The sequence below is a fragment of the Stegastes partitus genome, unplaced genomic scaffold (genome assembly GCF_000690725.1).
Source record: "Stegastes partitus isolate 25-593 unplaced genomic scaffold, Stegastes_partitus-1.0.2 Scaffold48, whole genome shotgun sequence".
NCBI lineage: Eukaryota > Metazoa > Chordata > Actinopteri > Pomacentridae > Stegastes > Stegastes partitus.
Genome location: NW_007577779.1, coordinates 40285 through 57546, shown reverse-complemented (window position 1 = coordinate 57546; position 17262 = coordinate 40285). Strand labels below are relative to the sequence as shown.

Here is a 17262-nt window from a genome sequence, read left to right as displayed (position 1 = left end):
AGCCATTTAAATTTTGATAATCTTATGTGAAAAAAGAATTGGGATCATTTGAACTGGGTATAGCAGCCTGGGCATAACATTCATCTTCAGGAGCGAGACATGACCCAACCAGGAGAGAGGCAAAGTCTTCCATCGCTCAAAGTCCAATTTTATACGATCAAAGAGTGGAATAAAATTACACTTGTACATCTCATCAAAATTAGGTGTTACTTTTATTCCTAAATATATGAATCCTTCTGGAGACAAAGTGAAAGGGAATGGAGAGGGAACTTTAGGTTTTTCTTTCAAAGTGCCTTAAGGCATCACCTCTGATTTGTTGAAATTGATTTTGTATCCAGAAATGGCACTAAATTTACCAACAGTCTCAATGAGAGAGGGAATGGACAACTCGGGTTGAGTCAGAAAAATAAGTACATCATCAGCATACAAAGTAATCTTATGATGCCTCTCTCCAATAGTTAGACCACGTATGTCCTCCCTGACCCTAATGGCCTCCGCTAACGGTTTGATGGCCAAGGCAAAGAGCAAGGGGGAGAGGGGACAGCCTTTTTGTTACCCAAACCAAATCTATGCAGAGTGTAGAAAAGAAAAGGCCATTCAACGCAGTCGAAGGCCTTTTCAGCATCAAGAGAGACAAGACCACGCATTGACTTTTGTTGAAAGATCTGTATCACATTCAGCAACCTATGCATGTTATTGTACGAGTTGCAGCCCTTAAGAAAACCAGTTTGGTCTTGGTTAATAAGCAAAGGAAGCAACCCTTCCAGACTCCTCGCTAGCACCTTGGAGAAAATTTTTGAAATCCATGTTTAATAAGGTAATTGGCCGATACGAGGCACAGTCTTCGGGCGGCTTCCCATTTTTAAGTATCAATGACATATTAGCTTCCCTCAAAGACAAGCAGGAGGCCTTTCACAAAGGAGTCATTGTAAATGTTTAGAAGTGGATCAACTAATACGCTTTGGAATTCTTTATAGAATTCAGAACCGAGTCCGTCGGGTCCTGCTGATTTTCTGGACTGCAAACCCTTAATGGCATCCAACAATTCCTTCCTAGATATTGGAGAATTCAAAGTAGATTTTTGATCATCTGTTAAACTAGGAAGAATGAGACGAGAGAAAAATTCATCCATTCAATCCGGAAACGGTGTACCAATTGTATCTTTAATTGAAATGAAAAATACTTTATTTATCCCAGAAGGGAAATTCAATATTGAAGAGATGTCTTGTGAATCAGACTTCTTTTTTGTTAGAAATGCCAAATATTTTCCTGACTTATCGCCATGTTCATATAATTTTTGTTTAGCAAATCTAATTTTACGCTCTTCTTCATTTGTTAACAAACAATCTAATGCCGATCGGATAGCAGAAATTTACCATTTGAGGACTTAATGAAATAGTTTTGTTCAGCTTCTTTCAATTTGGATTCCAATATCACTCTCTGATCAGCTTGTCGTCGTCTTTTACTTTTTGTGTATGAGGTAATTATACCTCTGGAGTAGGCTTTAGATGTCTCCCACAGTAATGATGGGTCATCTATGGAAGCTGCATTGATTGATAGTAACAGTCTTAATTCCTCTACAAAGTATGATGTAAAATGTTTTATAATGAAGTATAGAGAATTCAAAGTGCCACCTTCGAGGCTGGTTGGACATACTCCCAGTGCTACACTGAACAAAGACCGCAGCATGATCCGATATGACTATACTACCTATAGAACTGGATATGATTGATGATAATATTACTTTTGGAACAAAGAAATCGTCAATTCGCGTATGACATGAATGTACTTTGGGAAAAAAGTGAACTCTTTGTCCATCAGATGTTGTGCTCTCCACACATCTACATATGCTAGCTCTTCGCAGAATGATGTAATGATCTTGGCCTGAGGTAATGGGTGTTTACCTGCAGGAGATTTTTCTATGAGTGGGTTTAAATGACAGTTAAAATCGCCCCCGACAATTGAATTTCGGATATTAAGATTAACTAATTTGTTTAAAGCAGCAAGTAAACAATCTCCTGTCTGACCAGGGGGACAGTACATGCTCATAAATGCAATTTCCTCTCCATATAAAACACCTCTCACAATCACATAGCGCCCCCCTGTGTCCTGGTTGCAGTCTATAAATTTAAAGGGCAAGTTCTTCCTGATTAAGATAGCCACGCCCCTGCTCGGAGATGAGGAAGAAGAGGAGAAGACATAACTGAAAACCCCCTGCTGCAGTTTAGCATGTTCTTTGGCATCTAAGTGAGTCTCCTGTAAGAAGGCTACATGCACCTGTTCCATCTGAAGATAATTCAAGACCTTTCTCCATTTAATTGTCGTATGAATGCCATTTACATTCCAAGTACAGATTTTAAGTGTTGACATAGTATTATGCTTACTTCTATGAAATGCAACGTTCTTTGAGTATGTTCCACATGTGTACTAAAAAATTATTCACATACAGGAAAAGCCGGAATAACACACTACAAGCAACAAAAAGAACAAAAATAAAGCAAACACTGCCAAACATCGGCGGAGGAACAAAATACACTATCCTTCTCCTAACCTGTAGGAGTGCAAGTGTAAGGCTTTCCTGACAGCAAAAGTAAACTCTAATGCTGTGTTCACACCAGAGGCGAGTAAAATCATTTGCGCGATGTAAATACATGTAAAGTCAATGTGTAGACGCGAGTAAACGTCCCGCGTCCCGCGTCGCGCGATTAGCACGGCGCAATTGACGCGAATTGAGCGAGTTTGACGTGCGTTTGACGCCATTTATACACGTGTCTACAGGGCAAGTTGAAAAATCTGAACTTTTGTGATCTGACGCGCCGCGATGGCCAATCAGCGTTGAGATTCTCTGGTGAAGTCAACAACATGATTCATTCATTTTTTACAACTACACTGTGAATACTGATTGATTTACTCACCCCAGGAGATAAGCAGCCACATAACTGTCCAGGGCAGATCTCAGTGCTCAGCAGACGGGCTGTCCCACTCCTCCCGTTCACACACAAGAATGCTACTCTTCAACTTAGCCAGCTTGCCAGCCGAGCCGAGTTGCTAGCTATCGCAATGCTAGCGGGATAAACCTCTGGCTCCTCATCACTGTGGTCAGCGTCCTCCTGCTGGCGGCCGCTCGTCCGTGTTGTTGTATGTGGCACGGAAAAAAACATGGCTCTATGTCAGCGAGCGCCTGTAGTTGGTATCCTGGAGGGATATCCTGGTACCGATCCTCTCCAACAGGTAGTCAAACTGGGTCCGGATCAGCCGACAACAGCTCTGGAAGCGGCTGTAATCCAGGCGCAGCTCCCGGAGAAGGTGGAGGAATTCCCCGAGCTGTGTGCGTCACTGGGGGGTCCCATGGATCCGGCGTCTGGATCGCGTCAGTCGCGCCAATGACTTGAATACAGACACAAATCTTCACACGCGATTGACGCGATTTATACGCGCGAATGAAGCGAGTAAAGTCACACACGCGTCTAAATACACGCATAACGCGCGAATAGCGCGATGAATTCCTGTCTGGTGAGAACACAGCATAAAACAAAAACCGCACACAACCAAAACCATAAGAGAGTGGCAGCACTCAGAAATATGACCCACTGGTGATTAACAAATGTCTCTAAATTACAGCTTTTTTAAAATGAATTTAAGTTGAACATAAATACCTGAGCAGCAGACAACTACTCACGGCATAAAGATGATAAAGACTCGGCGCGCCCATAGGGCAGGTTTTAGTCCGGCGATCCTGAGGTGTCCCCAGCAGTTTACTTCAATGTTTCCAAGTATTTATCCACATCGCCCGGATCCGAGTACACCGTGGTGGTCCCGCGGTGCTTGACTTTGAGCACGGCAGGGTGCAGCATCCTATACATGGCGCTCGCAGACTTCAGGCGCTTCTTCGCCTCATCAAAGCTTTTGCTGCTGAGTAGTCTTGAAATATCATCACGGTTGCATCGCCGTGTTTCAATGGCTGGTTTTTCTTGCTTTTGTCCCACGACATTCATAATCCTTTGTTTGTCTTGATAGTTGTGAAGCCTGGCCACAACGAGACGCGGTCTCTGGTCGCGGGCTGAGGGCTGTCCGATGCGGTGCGCTCTTTCCACTTTGATGCGGCCAGTCTTGGTCTCAAAAGTTTGGGGAGCCAACCCTCCAAAAATAACGTCAGGTTATTGCCCTCCACCCACTCTGGAAGATTGAGGATCCCGATGTTCTTGCGTCTCCCTCTATTTTCTAAGTTGTCGGGGCGTTCTGCGAGATCCGCCACCTTTTTCTCCAGGGACTTAACCTTGATGCCCATGAGCTCTGAGGCATCCTCCATGGCCGAGATCCGTGTCTCGGCCTCGGTGATGCGCGTCTCATGGTTCTGCAGCTGCTCTTGCTGTGATTGCAGGAACTGGGAAATTGGTTCCAGCTTGTCCTCAAAAACTTTAGTGAGGTTTGCCCTAACAGCTCGAACTACCTCCTGCAGTGCTGGATTCATTGATCCGCCATCATTAGCAAAGATGCTAGTAGCCTCGCCATTGGAGTCTTCTAGGGCGCCAGATTCAGGGCTTTTATTACGTTGTCTGCTATCAGACGGCCTCAAAAAGTACACGTTGATACTCATCATGAAGCAAGCAAGGGAAAATGGCAATTTTACTGCGTCTCAGTGGATTTTTTAAGTGCGAAAATTACAAACTCTGCGCTGACACTCCCCAGCCCAACCTTACTCCACACCGCCATCTTGAAAAGCCCTCATGCAGCACTTTAATAAAGATTTAATGAAGGTTATAGTTGTGCTTACTATATGGTTACATCACTTGCCTTCTCATCATTTTAGCAGAAAAAATTTTCATATCATCACTGTATACAAGTAATTTAAATTATTCATAACTGGCCCACACAGGGGACTGAACATCGTTACAGAATCACATTTTATTGATGGTGTTTTGCTCATATTTTGCAAAAGAACCTTCGAATCATTTGTGCACCTTATTAGAAGAAGTCCACACCGTTATAGCTGCACACATATCATTTTTATTGTCCGCTGCTTTGTTTCAGTTCAGCATAATTACATCCAGCGGTGAAAATCTAGCATCAAATCATCCTTTAGGAAGTAGATTGTTTACATGGTCTGTGTCAGGGGAACTTGAGCCGATCTATCATGAGAATCTCGGCTTCCATTTAGCATCACTCGGGACCCGTTTCCATAAACACTTATACGCTGTCGGTTGTCTCTATGCTGACTGTTGTTTGTCTTTAAGCTACACGCTGAATTAGTTACTGCATCTCAGACATGCACATACACACTCCCTTGTGACCAACACCATGTTAATCTCTGATCTAGCTGGCGGCACGGGCAGAGAGAGAGCATATAAGAAGCTGTGTGTGTATCTCCATCGCACCCTTTAAAAATGCCCTGTGTGCTTTTATATGTATGTGCGATTGTATTGTTTTCTCATCTGCGAAGCCACACAGCGTTTAAGGGAAGAGAACTGCCATTAAAGTCCACATGACATCCGCCTTCTTTACCCTTCGCCAACCCCTAAATACAGAAATACACACACAAAAGCAATACACTTTAATATATGCTTACTTACATGCTTTGATTTTCTTCTGATTGGTTTTTCAGAGGGAGGAAGAGGAGAAAAAAGAACGGCCAGAGGAGGAAGAAGACAAGGACGAGGAGGAGAATCCAAGGCACTCCATATTTGAGAGGGTTGCAGCATCTGTCAGGTCCCTGTCTTTTAGGTGAGAGCATTTATTAGCTCTTACTTTTAAGAATTATTCTTTGTATTACTCCTAACCCAAAACAATTTTATCACTTAAAATCCAAAAGAAAACAGTTTATAGTGGGATTAGAAGACACCCCAAGCTCCAACAGTCTACTTCTTATTTCACATGAAGATAAAAGATGGATAATTAGTTTGTGTGTTTTTTTTACCTTGGTCATGCACACAATATAATAATAATCATCATAATTTCTATAGTATAGCAGCAAAATAAAACAAATAACTTATAAAATCATTCGAATATAAAAGATATTCCTTCCAACTGTTTTGTTCTATTCCATACGCCAATTAAGTCGCAGTAAAATGTAGCACTGCACCAGGTAAAAGAAGAGAACAAGCCAAGGAGCATGAATGTAAACAATGCAGGTTTAAATTTTCCTGACAAAGAAAGTGCATTCAACAGGTTTCTTAGCTGTCATTGATGCACACAAAGCACTTTGGTGGGAAAGAGAACTTACTATGTTTTGAAGAAAGCTTCACAAAGTGCCTTTACACAGCATAAAAATATAAAAAGTTTAAAATTGTAGACAGCCTCTTCAAAAGCTAATTATCTTGTCAATGTAGTGTCTAATGCCTGCATCTGTGATCCCGAACACGTTCTCTTTCTGATGTGAAAATCAAGTGTTTTAACTTCTGAAATATCTGATACCTGTGGGAATGTGCAACCAGCAAGTCTGTTGATCAGCGTAACACTTTGCAGTTTGGACATAGGTTTGGTTCACTGAGTTACTAAGGATTTACTCCCTTGAACCCTTCTGACTTTGTCAGTCTGCCAGTACCCGGTGGGTTTACAATGAAGTCACACTGCAAAATGCCATAAATTCTGCTGAGCAGAACCCACGGTTGACTGGAAATGAGAGCAAAGGAAGCAATGAGGGGAGAGATGAATAGATGAGGGAGTTTTAGCGAAGATTAAGAAAGATACAAACACGGGGGGGGTAAAAATTGGAGAAAGGGAGGAAAGAGAGTGATGGAGAGGCAAAAAGAGACAGTGAGAGCTGATGAGGAGCAGGCAGACTCTGACAAATGCAGGGAGTGGGCGGAGATGGCGCATTATGGTTGTAAATAATTCTGTCTTGTCCTGATACACTACAGCTTCACTCTGAGACACAAAAACAAGGAGAAACTTTGCAGCTATATGTCATGTCTTGAAAAGAACATATAAAGCTTGACTTTAAAGTCGGTAGAAGTGACAACTCACTGTATTTTGTGGCAGTGTGGTCACATTTTCATCACCGCCATGTTCAATTATAGATTCTTATTGTGGATATTGCACATATTTTGACTGCTGATTCTCAAATCTTAAATGTTGTGGACTCTTGCAGGCTCCCACATGTGAGTTTCTTTGACTGATATTTCCTTTTTTATTGTTACAGGCGAGCTATCCACGGGCCAGAGGTACAGCAGCAGCCTATGGGACAGGAGGAATCAGAGTTGGCCACTGACAAGGAGCTGGAAGGGAGCCTGACTCTAACTTATCAAAACCAGCAGGGGTGGCTGTCACCTCTGTCAACCTCAGGTTGGAAACATGCAGAATGTTTTCTCTTTACCTGAAATCCCCATTTGGTGCCAGAACCTTCCTTTTAGTTTTTATTATTGGAAAAACAGTCTTTGAGGGTGGCTAAGATAACAGTGTGTGGGGGGGTGGACCCCGGGGCAGTGTTAATTTTGTCAGTGTAAGCTTAAATGATCTGCATTGCAAGTTGTGGCGCCCCCCAGATTCACATTTTAACAGCGATTACAGTTTTTCTAAAAACATGATGGCCATTGGTATGGACATTTAAAACGCGCTCACTTCGTAGAAAAATCCGTTCATTTAAAAAAAAAAAAAAAAACTGCTAAAAACACTGCTAATAGAAAACTTTTCAACGTGGGCAATTTTGTGTAGAGCACACTTTCCACTGTTTTTCCCTCAAATGTTTGGTTGCTCACCTGTCAGAGGAGCTGCACTGCAGACACCTGGTAGCATCTACCGGGGCAGCAGGTGAGGCATTTAGGCAACATCGGTAAATGTAGCATGTGCCCATGGGCATTTTCAGCAATTGCTTAGACTGTGTCCAATTAGTGACTGATATTAGAAGAGGATTGGTGACAAAATAAATATATTTTAAGGTTAAAACATTTTACAAATATCTAGTCTTTTATCACTGAAAATCATTGCAACATAACTAAGTTATGCAAAAACAACTATTCATCAGCATACATGGTGCATTAATGCTGAACCAAATGAGGGAGTGGGACGACCAAATCTTTAGCTGGTGCGACCAAAGAAGAAAGTTGGTAGCACCAGTGCTACCACTGGAAAAGTTAGTCTGGAGCCCTGTAGCAGAATCGCCAAGGGCAAGAAACCACATTCAATAGCTGAGGATCTCATGCTCCCCACTGCTCTTGATATGAAGTCAACAATGAGTGATGAGACTACCATTGCAAAATTGAAGGCTATCCCCCCCCTACTTTTACTGATCACTGAGCAGGTTGTTGCTACACTGTTTGACTGCTCATGATATTTAATTTCAGTAACTTTAAACTGGCTCATTTCATGACTATTTAAGGCAGGTGAAAGATTTTTGAGCATTTGAGAACATTGAGAACAATGTACAAAAAATGTGCAATTACAGTGCAAAAGTCCAAATTGGGCCCACTTAGCCACTTTCCATCATGTGAGTCATTAGTGTTACAAGGTCTCAGGTGTGAATGAGGAGCAGGTGTGTTAAATTTGGTGTTATCGCTCTCACACTCTCTCATGCTGGTCACTGGAAGTTTAACGTGGCACCTCATGGCAAAGAACTCTCTGATTACTCACATTTGTGACATACTGTAGGAGGTGTGTATAGGTGCTGGTGGACCAGGGTGTTCGGTTTTAGTGCACAGCTGAGTTGAGTTACTCAGTCAAATTGCTCATTTAATGAAAAACTGGTCAGAGTGATTGTTCGGTCAACTCTTACAGGATTTGTAACCTATGTAACGTGATGTTCATTCTATAAAGGAGTAATTAGTGTAGATCACTGACTCCTGACACGGATTCAGCACACCAGTGTGCATCATCAGGGTGTGTTATATAGATAAAGTTTGTAATGTAATGTAACTGAGGCACACAGTTTGACATCTCTTTGCAGATGCAGGTTTATTCCTCACCTGCATTGTCTGTTTTTCAGGAGAGCTCGAGAGTTTGGACCATCTACGACTCTCCCCGAGACTCCCTGGTAGCTCACCCAGAACCACCCCACCCAGAACTCCTTCACCCTTGAGTTTTGACTCATTCAGAAGTCCATCACCTAAAGGAGTCAACCAGGACACAGCCAGCATCAGCTCCTGCCCTGAAATGGTGGGACACACAGTGAGTGGGGAAGAAGAATGTTTAAATCAGTTGATTGGGACTAAATCAAACTACATTTGAAGCACTGAATGATCTCAGTCTGGTTATCTTTTCAGGGGAATAAGGACACAAAGAAGAGCTCTACTAAAGGTACGATTTTTGTGACAAAATAATCACGTAAACAAAGCACTTAAGAATATACCAAAGTCATCCATGTAAACTCAAAATCAGTTCAAAAATCAGATAAAGCTGAGTTCACAACAGGCTTGTAGCATCTCAAAACCAAAAGAAAAAAGAAGAGAAATTCGATTCTCAAACAGCCAAGCAAATAATAACTGGTTATTATTTTTATTATTTAAAACTGTATTTAATACCATAAAAATTCTGAACAAGACAAGCACTGAAACAGCATTTGGACACAGCACAACTCCATGTTAGTTAGGTCAGATACAAGAATGACCAAAAGTCAAAGAAAACATCGTATAAAGAAGCGTTAAAGTCTGCAGAGTGTATTAAAAAAATCCAACTTGAGAGTGATATATTTCATTTAAAAGGCACATAAGTATCTGGAACAAGTTCTACCAAGGTTAGTGGAGAATGCAAAGAGCATCTAAGCACAAGTGGTTACTGGATTGTGCTCCATAGTTACAAAATTTAAATGTGAGAAGAGAGTCGAGGTTGTTTGGAAGCTCCAGAGGAGGATTATAATTAGACTAATATTTCTCTTTGTCTGTGCAGAAGTCCACCCAACTGCGTGATGTGTAGAGAAGAATGCTGGAATTTGTCATTAGTGATAAAGCATTATGCTCCGTAGAGAGGTACACATGTGGACAAAATTGTTGGTACCCCTCGGTTAATGAAAGAAAAACCCACAATAGTCACAGAAATAACTTGAATCTGACAAAAGTAATAATAAATAAAAATTCAATGAAAATTAAGCAATGAAAATCAGACATTGCTTTTGAACTGTAGTTCAACAGAATTATTTTAAAAATCAACTCATGAAACAGGCCTGGACAAAAATGATGGTACCCCAAGAAAAGACTGAACATAATCTGACCATAGGGACATGTTCAATCAAGGTGTGTCCTCAAATTAGCATCACAAGTGTCTACAAACTTGTAATCAGTCAGTCAGCCTATTTATAGGGTTACAGGTGGTCACTGTGCTGTTTGGTGACATGGTGTGGACCACACTAAACATGGACCAGAGGAAGCCAAGGAGAGAGTTGTCTCAGGAGATTAGAAAGAAAATTATAAATAGACAAGCATGTTAATGGTAAAGACTACAAGACCATGTCCAAGCCGCTTGATGTTCCTGTGACTACAGTTGCACATATTATTCAGAAATTTAAGATCCACGGGACTGTAGCCGACCTCCCTGGACGTGGCCGCAGGAGGAAAACTGATGACAAATGGAAGAGACAGATAATCTGAATGGTAACAAAAGAGCCCAGAATGACCTCTAACGACATTAAAGGTGAACTCCAAGGTCAAGGTACATCAGTGTCAGATCCCACCATCCATCGTTGTTTGAGCCAAAGTGGACTTCATGGGAGACGACCAAGGAGGACACCATTGTTGAAAACAAATCATAAAAAAGCCAAACTGGAATTTGCCAAACTGCATCTTGACAAGCCACAAAGCTTCTGGGAGAATGTCTTATGGACAGACAAAACTGGAACTTTTTTTTTGCAAAGCACATCAGCTCTATGTTCACAGATGCAAAAATGAAGCATATCAAGACAAGAACATTGTCTCTACTGTGAAACATGGAGGAGGCTCTGTTATGTTCTGGGGCTGCTTTGCTGCATCTGGCACAAGGTGTCATCTGTGGAGAAGGTACCCTTCAAACCTGAGACAACTGGAGCAGTCTGCTCATGAGGAGTGGACCAAAATACCTGCTGAAAGGTGCAGAAGTCTCACTGACAGTGACAGAAATCATTTGATTGCAGTGATTGCCTCAAAAGGTTGTGCAACAAAATATTAAGTTAAGTGTACCACCATTTTTGTCCAGGCCTGTGTCATGAGTTGATTTTTGAAATAATTCTGTTAAACCACTGTTCAAAAGCAATGTCTGATTTTCATTGGCTATTTTTCACAGATTTTTTTATTTATTATTACTTTTGTCAGATTCAAGTTATTTCATTAACCAAGGGGTACCAATAGTTGTGTCCACATGTGTAATGACAGGGCAGGACAGAATATCACTGTAATCAGTACAGACACTGAAGCTAACTGCACAAGTATTTGTAATTGTCTTTGCACTAATAAGTGAATAAGATTTTTACTACTAGTAGTTAATGTATGTAAGTATTAGGGACTTCCTGTGCAACACTACTGTATACCTTGGATATCAGTCTACTTTTCAAAATAAAATAAATATGTCTAGATAGGCAGAAAAAGCAAAGACTAATTTAGAAGGGATCCAAAATCAAGACTAAATCATCTCACCGTAAAAATGTCTGTCTCTTACATCTATTGTAACTCACTCAGAAACTACAAAGACGTTTTGGGATAAGGACTCATCAAAACCAAGAACTACTCAGAAACTGAATTTACTCATCATCCTCCCCTTTCCTCGTCTCATCCTTTGGTCCTCTCAGGAATGACGACGGCTCTGAGTCGACGTCGTGTGTCCTGCCGTGAGTTGGGTCATCCCGACTGCGATGGCTGGCTCTGGAAGAAACGAAGGGAGAGTAGCGTCTTCCTCGCCCAGAAGTGGCAACGCTTCTGGTTTGTCCTCAAGGGGCCTTGTCTTTACTGGTACACCAGCCAACAGGTAGGCGAAAAAAGTTCCTTGTATTGTTTTAACATTTTATTGGGATATATTTTTAGTGCTTTAATATACTATGTATTTTCAGATGTGACTGCTTGTGATTGAATTTCTCCCAGAAACATGATATAAGTGGTCTTTTTCATTAGTAGGAGCCAAATACAGTAATTATTATTAGAATACGTTGCTTTCAACTTCATCAGTCTTATATCTAGCCTCCTTTGATTGTATTTTGTGTGTCTTTTTTTCTTCAGGATGAGAAGGCGGAGGGTCTGGTCAATATAGCCAGCTACAGTATAGAGAGTGCCGGAGAGCACAAAAGAAAATAGTAAGCACAAACTCACTTGATAGATCATATCAACACCCTTTTTTTAAAGCATCCTGTCTGGCAATGTGTGGAGTTTTTGAAAGATAGGGTGTCATAATGAAAAGCTATTTCAGGCCTTTTGTGTGAAACAGAAGCTTTATTGTACCTGCACACAGAGAAGGATCTGTCTGCAGCTTACACATCATACTGTGTACGTGATGCAAGAAACTGTGTAAAATAAAACCTTTTTTTTTTTTTTTTCCCTATTTCAAACTCAACTACAAAGTGTGTCATCTATCTTGTGACTTTGTAGAACATTATCGCTATTCACTATTGTGTGCATGTTTGCATGTGTGTGATTTAATATCTCTCTGACTCACTTTGATGATGGTAACTCCTCCCCTACTTTCTTCTCTCTCCGTCAGTGTATTCCAAATGTGCCACCGGAAGTTTCAGAACTTCTTCTTTGCCGCTGATCACGTCAGCGACATGGGCAAGTAAGTTGGTTGACATATGAACTATAAATCCTAAAATAAAACAAATTTTAACGGCATCATGTGTAATGATAGACAAAAAAGATCAGGATTTTCTGGTTGTTTGGTGCACCAGCTTCACTGAAATGTTGTCATTCATTCTTTCTTTCTTTTTTGCAATAACTGAGTGTATTAGTGATGTTAAAACATACTGTAACTGCTGTTGGTCTGCACTGCCCCCTGCAGTTTAATTTTAGGGATCCTGCTTTCACACTGTGGGAAATTATTATTAGTTCTTTGGAAATCTAAAGTTTTGGTGCCCTAATCATAAACATTGCTGTAGTAAAGCTTACATTGGTCTTATTGTTGACATATATCTATATTTTTAACATAGCTTGTCATTTTTCCCCCCCTTAGGTGGATTAACTGTCTGATTACAGCCATACAGAAGCACAAAAAGTTGAGAGGCCCAGACAGTGAAGAAGGTGTGGAAAAAATATCTTTATACTTTTACCTGTTTACTCCAACTATTTTAGCATTTTTTCACCTGTAACTCTGTACACATATTTTCTTCTACATTAGCAACGATGCATAATAAAGTATACCAAAACCATTGTGAAGATTTTTTACTCCGCTGGCAAAAAAAATAAAGTAAATTACAGTCATATATTTATTGATAATTGTAGTCTCATAATCACGGTTGTGAGAATTTCACCAGGCACAGTTAACTGCTAACATAGGAGGCATAATTACAGTTGCTATGGTTACCTGCCAGCCAGTGAGAAATGACTGAAAAGTTAAAAGTGCCACACATTCGAGGTAATGTCATTGACTTGACATGACCTGTGTTGCTGTTTTGAACAGAATACTACAGCGAAACTGAATCAGAGGGCGAATCGTCTCCGTCACCTCGCAGGAGAAACAAGGTCAGTGCGCTTTGAGGGACGCAAATACAAAAAAAAAACAAAAAAACAAGTACACGCGTGCTATTAAGATTAGTGTTAATATCATGTTTTTTGTTGTGTCTCAGAAGGTTCAGTGCCACACTCTGCCTCGCCCCAAGGGGAAGACAAGCAAGATGCCAATAATGAGTCCTTCAACAGAGGGCAGCAAAGGAACAGGTATGTGTCCTATGACTCTGGTTTTCATCTTTCTTTCTTATTTACCTCTCAAGTAAAAATTTCTTTAATCAGTACACTGCACACACAGTCTCTCTCATAGATGTATGATTGGACATAGCAATAGAAGAAATATTCATTGTGATGTGTTGTTTTCTTGACTTTACCCCTTTTATTTTTGGTCAACTCTCAGCAAATAGATAGTTGATATCAGCCCTACTTGCCTCTTTGGTGTTTACCTCCATCTTCTCATTCTTCCATCTTTATCTGCTCTCACTTTTTCCTTTCCTGTTCCCTCATTCCCATGACAAGGCGTCCCAGTAGATGAAATGGGAATGTTGTTAAACAACATAAAGGAAGGAGGAGTTTCTCTGATCGGCCACGAGCAGCCGTTTACGCACGACCACTTCAGGAAGTCATTCATCCGACGCAACAAGAACCCTGTCATCAACGAGAAGGCGCACACACTCCGTGCTCTGCAAAGCACTCTGAAGGTGAGGAGCAAAGTCGTATCCAGTTTGTTAGGTTGAATCTAACACATCGCTTCAGTCACCTTTTCAAATCCATCAATCTCATGCAACTACAAGTAAAGTAAAAGTAAACTTAGCACTAGTTGCGTAATCAACAAAGCTTTTATTTTTTATTTCTTTTTTGCTCTGCAGGCCAGAGAAGCAGAGTTGCAGCAGATCAGCAAGATCCTGGACGACTCTGATCTGACGGCTTCAAAGTACCGCCAGTGGAAGGAGCACAATGAGGAACTAGTTCAAGAGATTGAGAGATTGGCCGCACTCAAGGTCTCCGGAGCAGGGGATGTTGCGGTAGTGCAGGACACACCTACCGAGGAGGTTGCCTTGGAAACTGTCACTAAGGAAACAGCGGCTGCAGAGACAGAAGGCGCATACAGACTAAGCCTGAGTGACGGGGAGCAGTTAGTTGACGCAGAGCCATCTGATGTTCTCCTGGAGATCCCACAGGTCTCCTCAAGCACAGAGACCAGTCCAGTGTTAGAACTCTCTCTGGGATCACTGCAGGAGTCAATAAACAAGCAGGTGAGCGAAATGGCAGAAAGTGGAGAAGCTGCTGAGAACTATTTCTACATCTGAGACCACTGGAATGGTCACAACAACTCAAAGTTAAAAAAAATCAGACAAATCACTGATCATGCAGCATTGTGAGACATTGTGTTTTCTGACGACATTCGCCTGAAAGGATTAGTCAAAAATTGCTGGAAAATAAAACTCTAATCAAGTATACTCATGAAATGCATCAGTACAGGCTTGTGGGTCTTTTTCTATAGCAAACAAACTTAGTTTACAACAGCAAAGTGAACAATTTGCCAAGTTTCAATCTGAGTTCAGTATGTATTTATGGAATTCTAAGGTTGTCGGCTAATGATAAAAAAAGAAATATCAAGTAGGACTTTTCTTGGAATTCAGTGAGAATTTGTAGTGTAAGTAATGCCTAATGTGATATGTAAATACAGTTTTACCATAATTACTGTCTGCATTTGTATATTGAAGTCACCTTAATAAAGGTACATTTGAAAAATGTTGCACAGGACATTGACTGATATTGCTCCCAAACGACAGAAAGGTTTTTACCCTTTTTGAGCTCTTTCAGCCATGTGGAGAACATCTCACTTCCCCGCATGTGCACTGGTGTATATGAACCATATGGCAGAGCTCCAAACAGCTCCTTATTGTACATGTCATGAATGCAGCAAGATAAATGAAGAGTTCTGAAGAGCTGAGACAACAGATGCGGCCTCACTCAATTTCCCTGTAGTCATCATTGGCTTATTGGGTCGCTGAGATGTGTCGTGATGTTCCTGCTGTAGCTAAAGGTTGGGTCCTGGGTCCTAACCCAGGTGACTGAAAGGAGAATAAGTGACAACCTTGATGTAAAAGGCAACACAGGGTTGTAGATGTGTACGTCTGTCTGCTGTACATTGGATTCAGCTTGTTAAGCCTTTTGTATTCTGCTCCATGTGTGAGTCCTCTGTAATCTGTTCACCGAAGGTCGCAGCAAACTGTTTCTTTACAGCTTGCTGGCTCCTTTTTCTTGCTTGACCAGGTCGCCAGGTTGTTTTTGCAGCTTTCAAAACTGTCTACAATACAGCAGTGAAGTTTGCCCTTGATGGTTAATAAGTTTTCACATTCAGTGCTTTCAGTAAGAAGTTTGAAGTCTGAACCACTCGCTGAAAAGCAGCAGAGTGTGTGGTTTGCGACAGACTGACGCATTGTGCAGCAAAACATGAAAATTCTGTGTTTTTTCATAGAGGAGCTCAAAAAAATAATGAAATATCAATTTCTTTTGAAAAAATTCCACCTAGTGCTTTCATTCACTGTCCTTTTGTCTGATTAACCATGACACATTCTGTCACTAACTGAATGTCTTTGTTTGCTGCTGACTGAAGCAACTGAATTGTTCATTTCCTCATCAGGTTATGACCCGTTTGCTGCATTCATATCTAAGATCTGTCCACACAATGAGGCTGTTTCTGATAATTCGCAGGCTGCAGTGACCCTGTCTGCGGTGCGTTGGCTGGCACAGTATCTCTGAACTCTCAGCTTTATGTTGCCACAATAAACTTGAATACCTTTGCATCACTTAAAACAGACTGAGATTTGTCAGTCTGTGTTATGTTGTTCTGCATAGGATGAATTACATGTCGTAGCATTTTCTCTGGTTTCGCTTTAACCTTTTCTTCACTGAAGTGTACTGCTTTCTAAACAGTAAAACACAGCGCACAGTGATGTATCTGTCAAATATTTTATTCAGTACAGAATACACCACTAAGTATGAACACACTATAATGTCTTCACACCAACAAATAATTTACAAAGAATAAACAACACCCTGTTGTACTTCCTCCTCCAACTGTTTTTTTAGTTTTGTTTTCTGTTTTTTTGTCTTCTCACTGTTCATGTTATCATGTCAGTGATATCACAATCATCAGATGAAGGCTCCTTAGTGAAGGTATCATACAAAAGTTTAACAAGACAAACTGGCTAAGAAACTGGCAGATTATTATGCAACATGTTCTCACTAATCTGACTTTGAAAATTGGTATTTTTCATTGTTTGCAGTCACTGAATAAAAAAATAAAAAAATAAACAATCAGATTTACAATGCAAATTATTGAGGAGTAAATCATTTAAGATTGTGCTATGCATCTCAAGAAAACAGGGACGTCAAATGCATTGCTTTAATGCATGTTTTTGTGTTGGAACTTAATACGAGAAAGCATAGATAAAATCCAGTGTTTAAATTTTTACCGCAGTGATCTGTAATGGGATCTAAACCATGAATATTTAAAAACCCTAAAGTCATCTAAGGAACTGCAAGTCTACCATCCATCCATCCATTATCTATACACCGCTTAATCCTCACGAGGGTCGTGGGGGGGCTGGAGCCTATCCCAGCTGACTTAGGGTGAAGGCAGGGGACACCCTGGACAGGTAACCAGTCTATCACAGGGCTACACTTAGAGACAGACAACCAAGCACAC

The 17262-nt window shown here is 40.9% G+C and overlaps 1 protein-coding gene across 3 annotated transcripts in view; it reads left to right on the top strand.

Moving 5' to 3' along the window:
• Positions 1–16367, top strand: part of cnksr1 (connector enhancer of kinase suppressor of Ras 1) — a 48304-nt gene extending 31937 nt beyond the window's left edge. For 2 of the 3 annotated variants that reach the window (XM_008306843.1, XM_008306842.1), the window contains exons 10-21: positions 5603–5721; positions 7139–7281; positions 8918–9099; positions 9195–9228; positions 11684–11859; positions 12108–12181; positions 12586–12657; positions 13051–13118; positions 13498–13559; positions 13664–13754; positions 14064–14245; positions 14414–16367. In XM_008306843.1, the coding sequence (XP_008305065.1) occupies positions 5603–5721; positions 7139–7281; positions 8918–9099; positions 9195–9228; positions 11684–11859; positions 12108–12181; positions 12586–12657; positions 13051–13118; positions 13498–13559; positions 13664–13754; positions 14064–14245; positions 14414–14854 (1644 nt within the window). In that variant the 3' untranslated portion in view covers positions 14855–16367. The remainder of the gene's footprint in view (positions 1–5602; positions 5722–7138; positions 7282–8917; positions 9100–9194; positions 9229–11683; positions 11860–12107; positions 12182–12585; positions 12658–13050; positions 13119–13497; positions 13560–13663; positions 13755–14063; positions 14246–14413) is intronic. The other variant, XM_008306845.1, reaches the window with a different exon arrangement.
• The last annotated feature ends 895 nt before the right edge of the window (positions 16368–17262 follow it).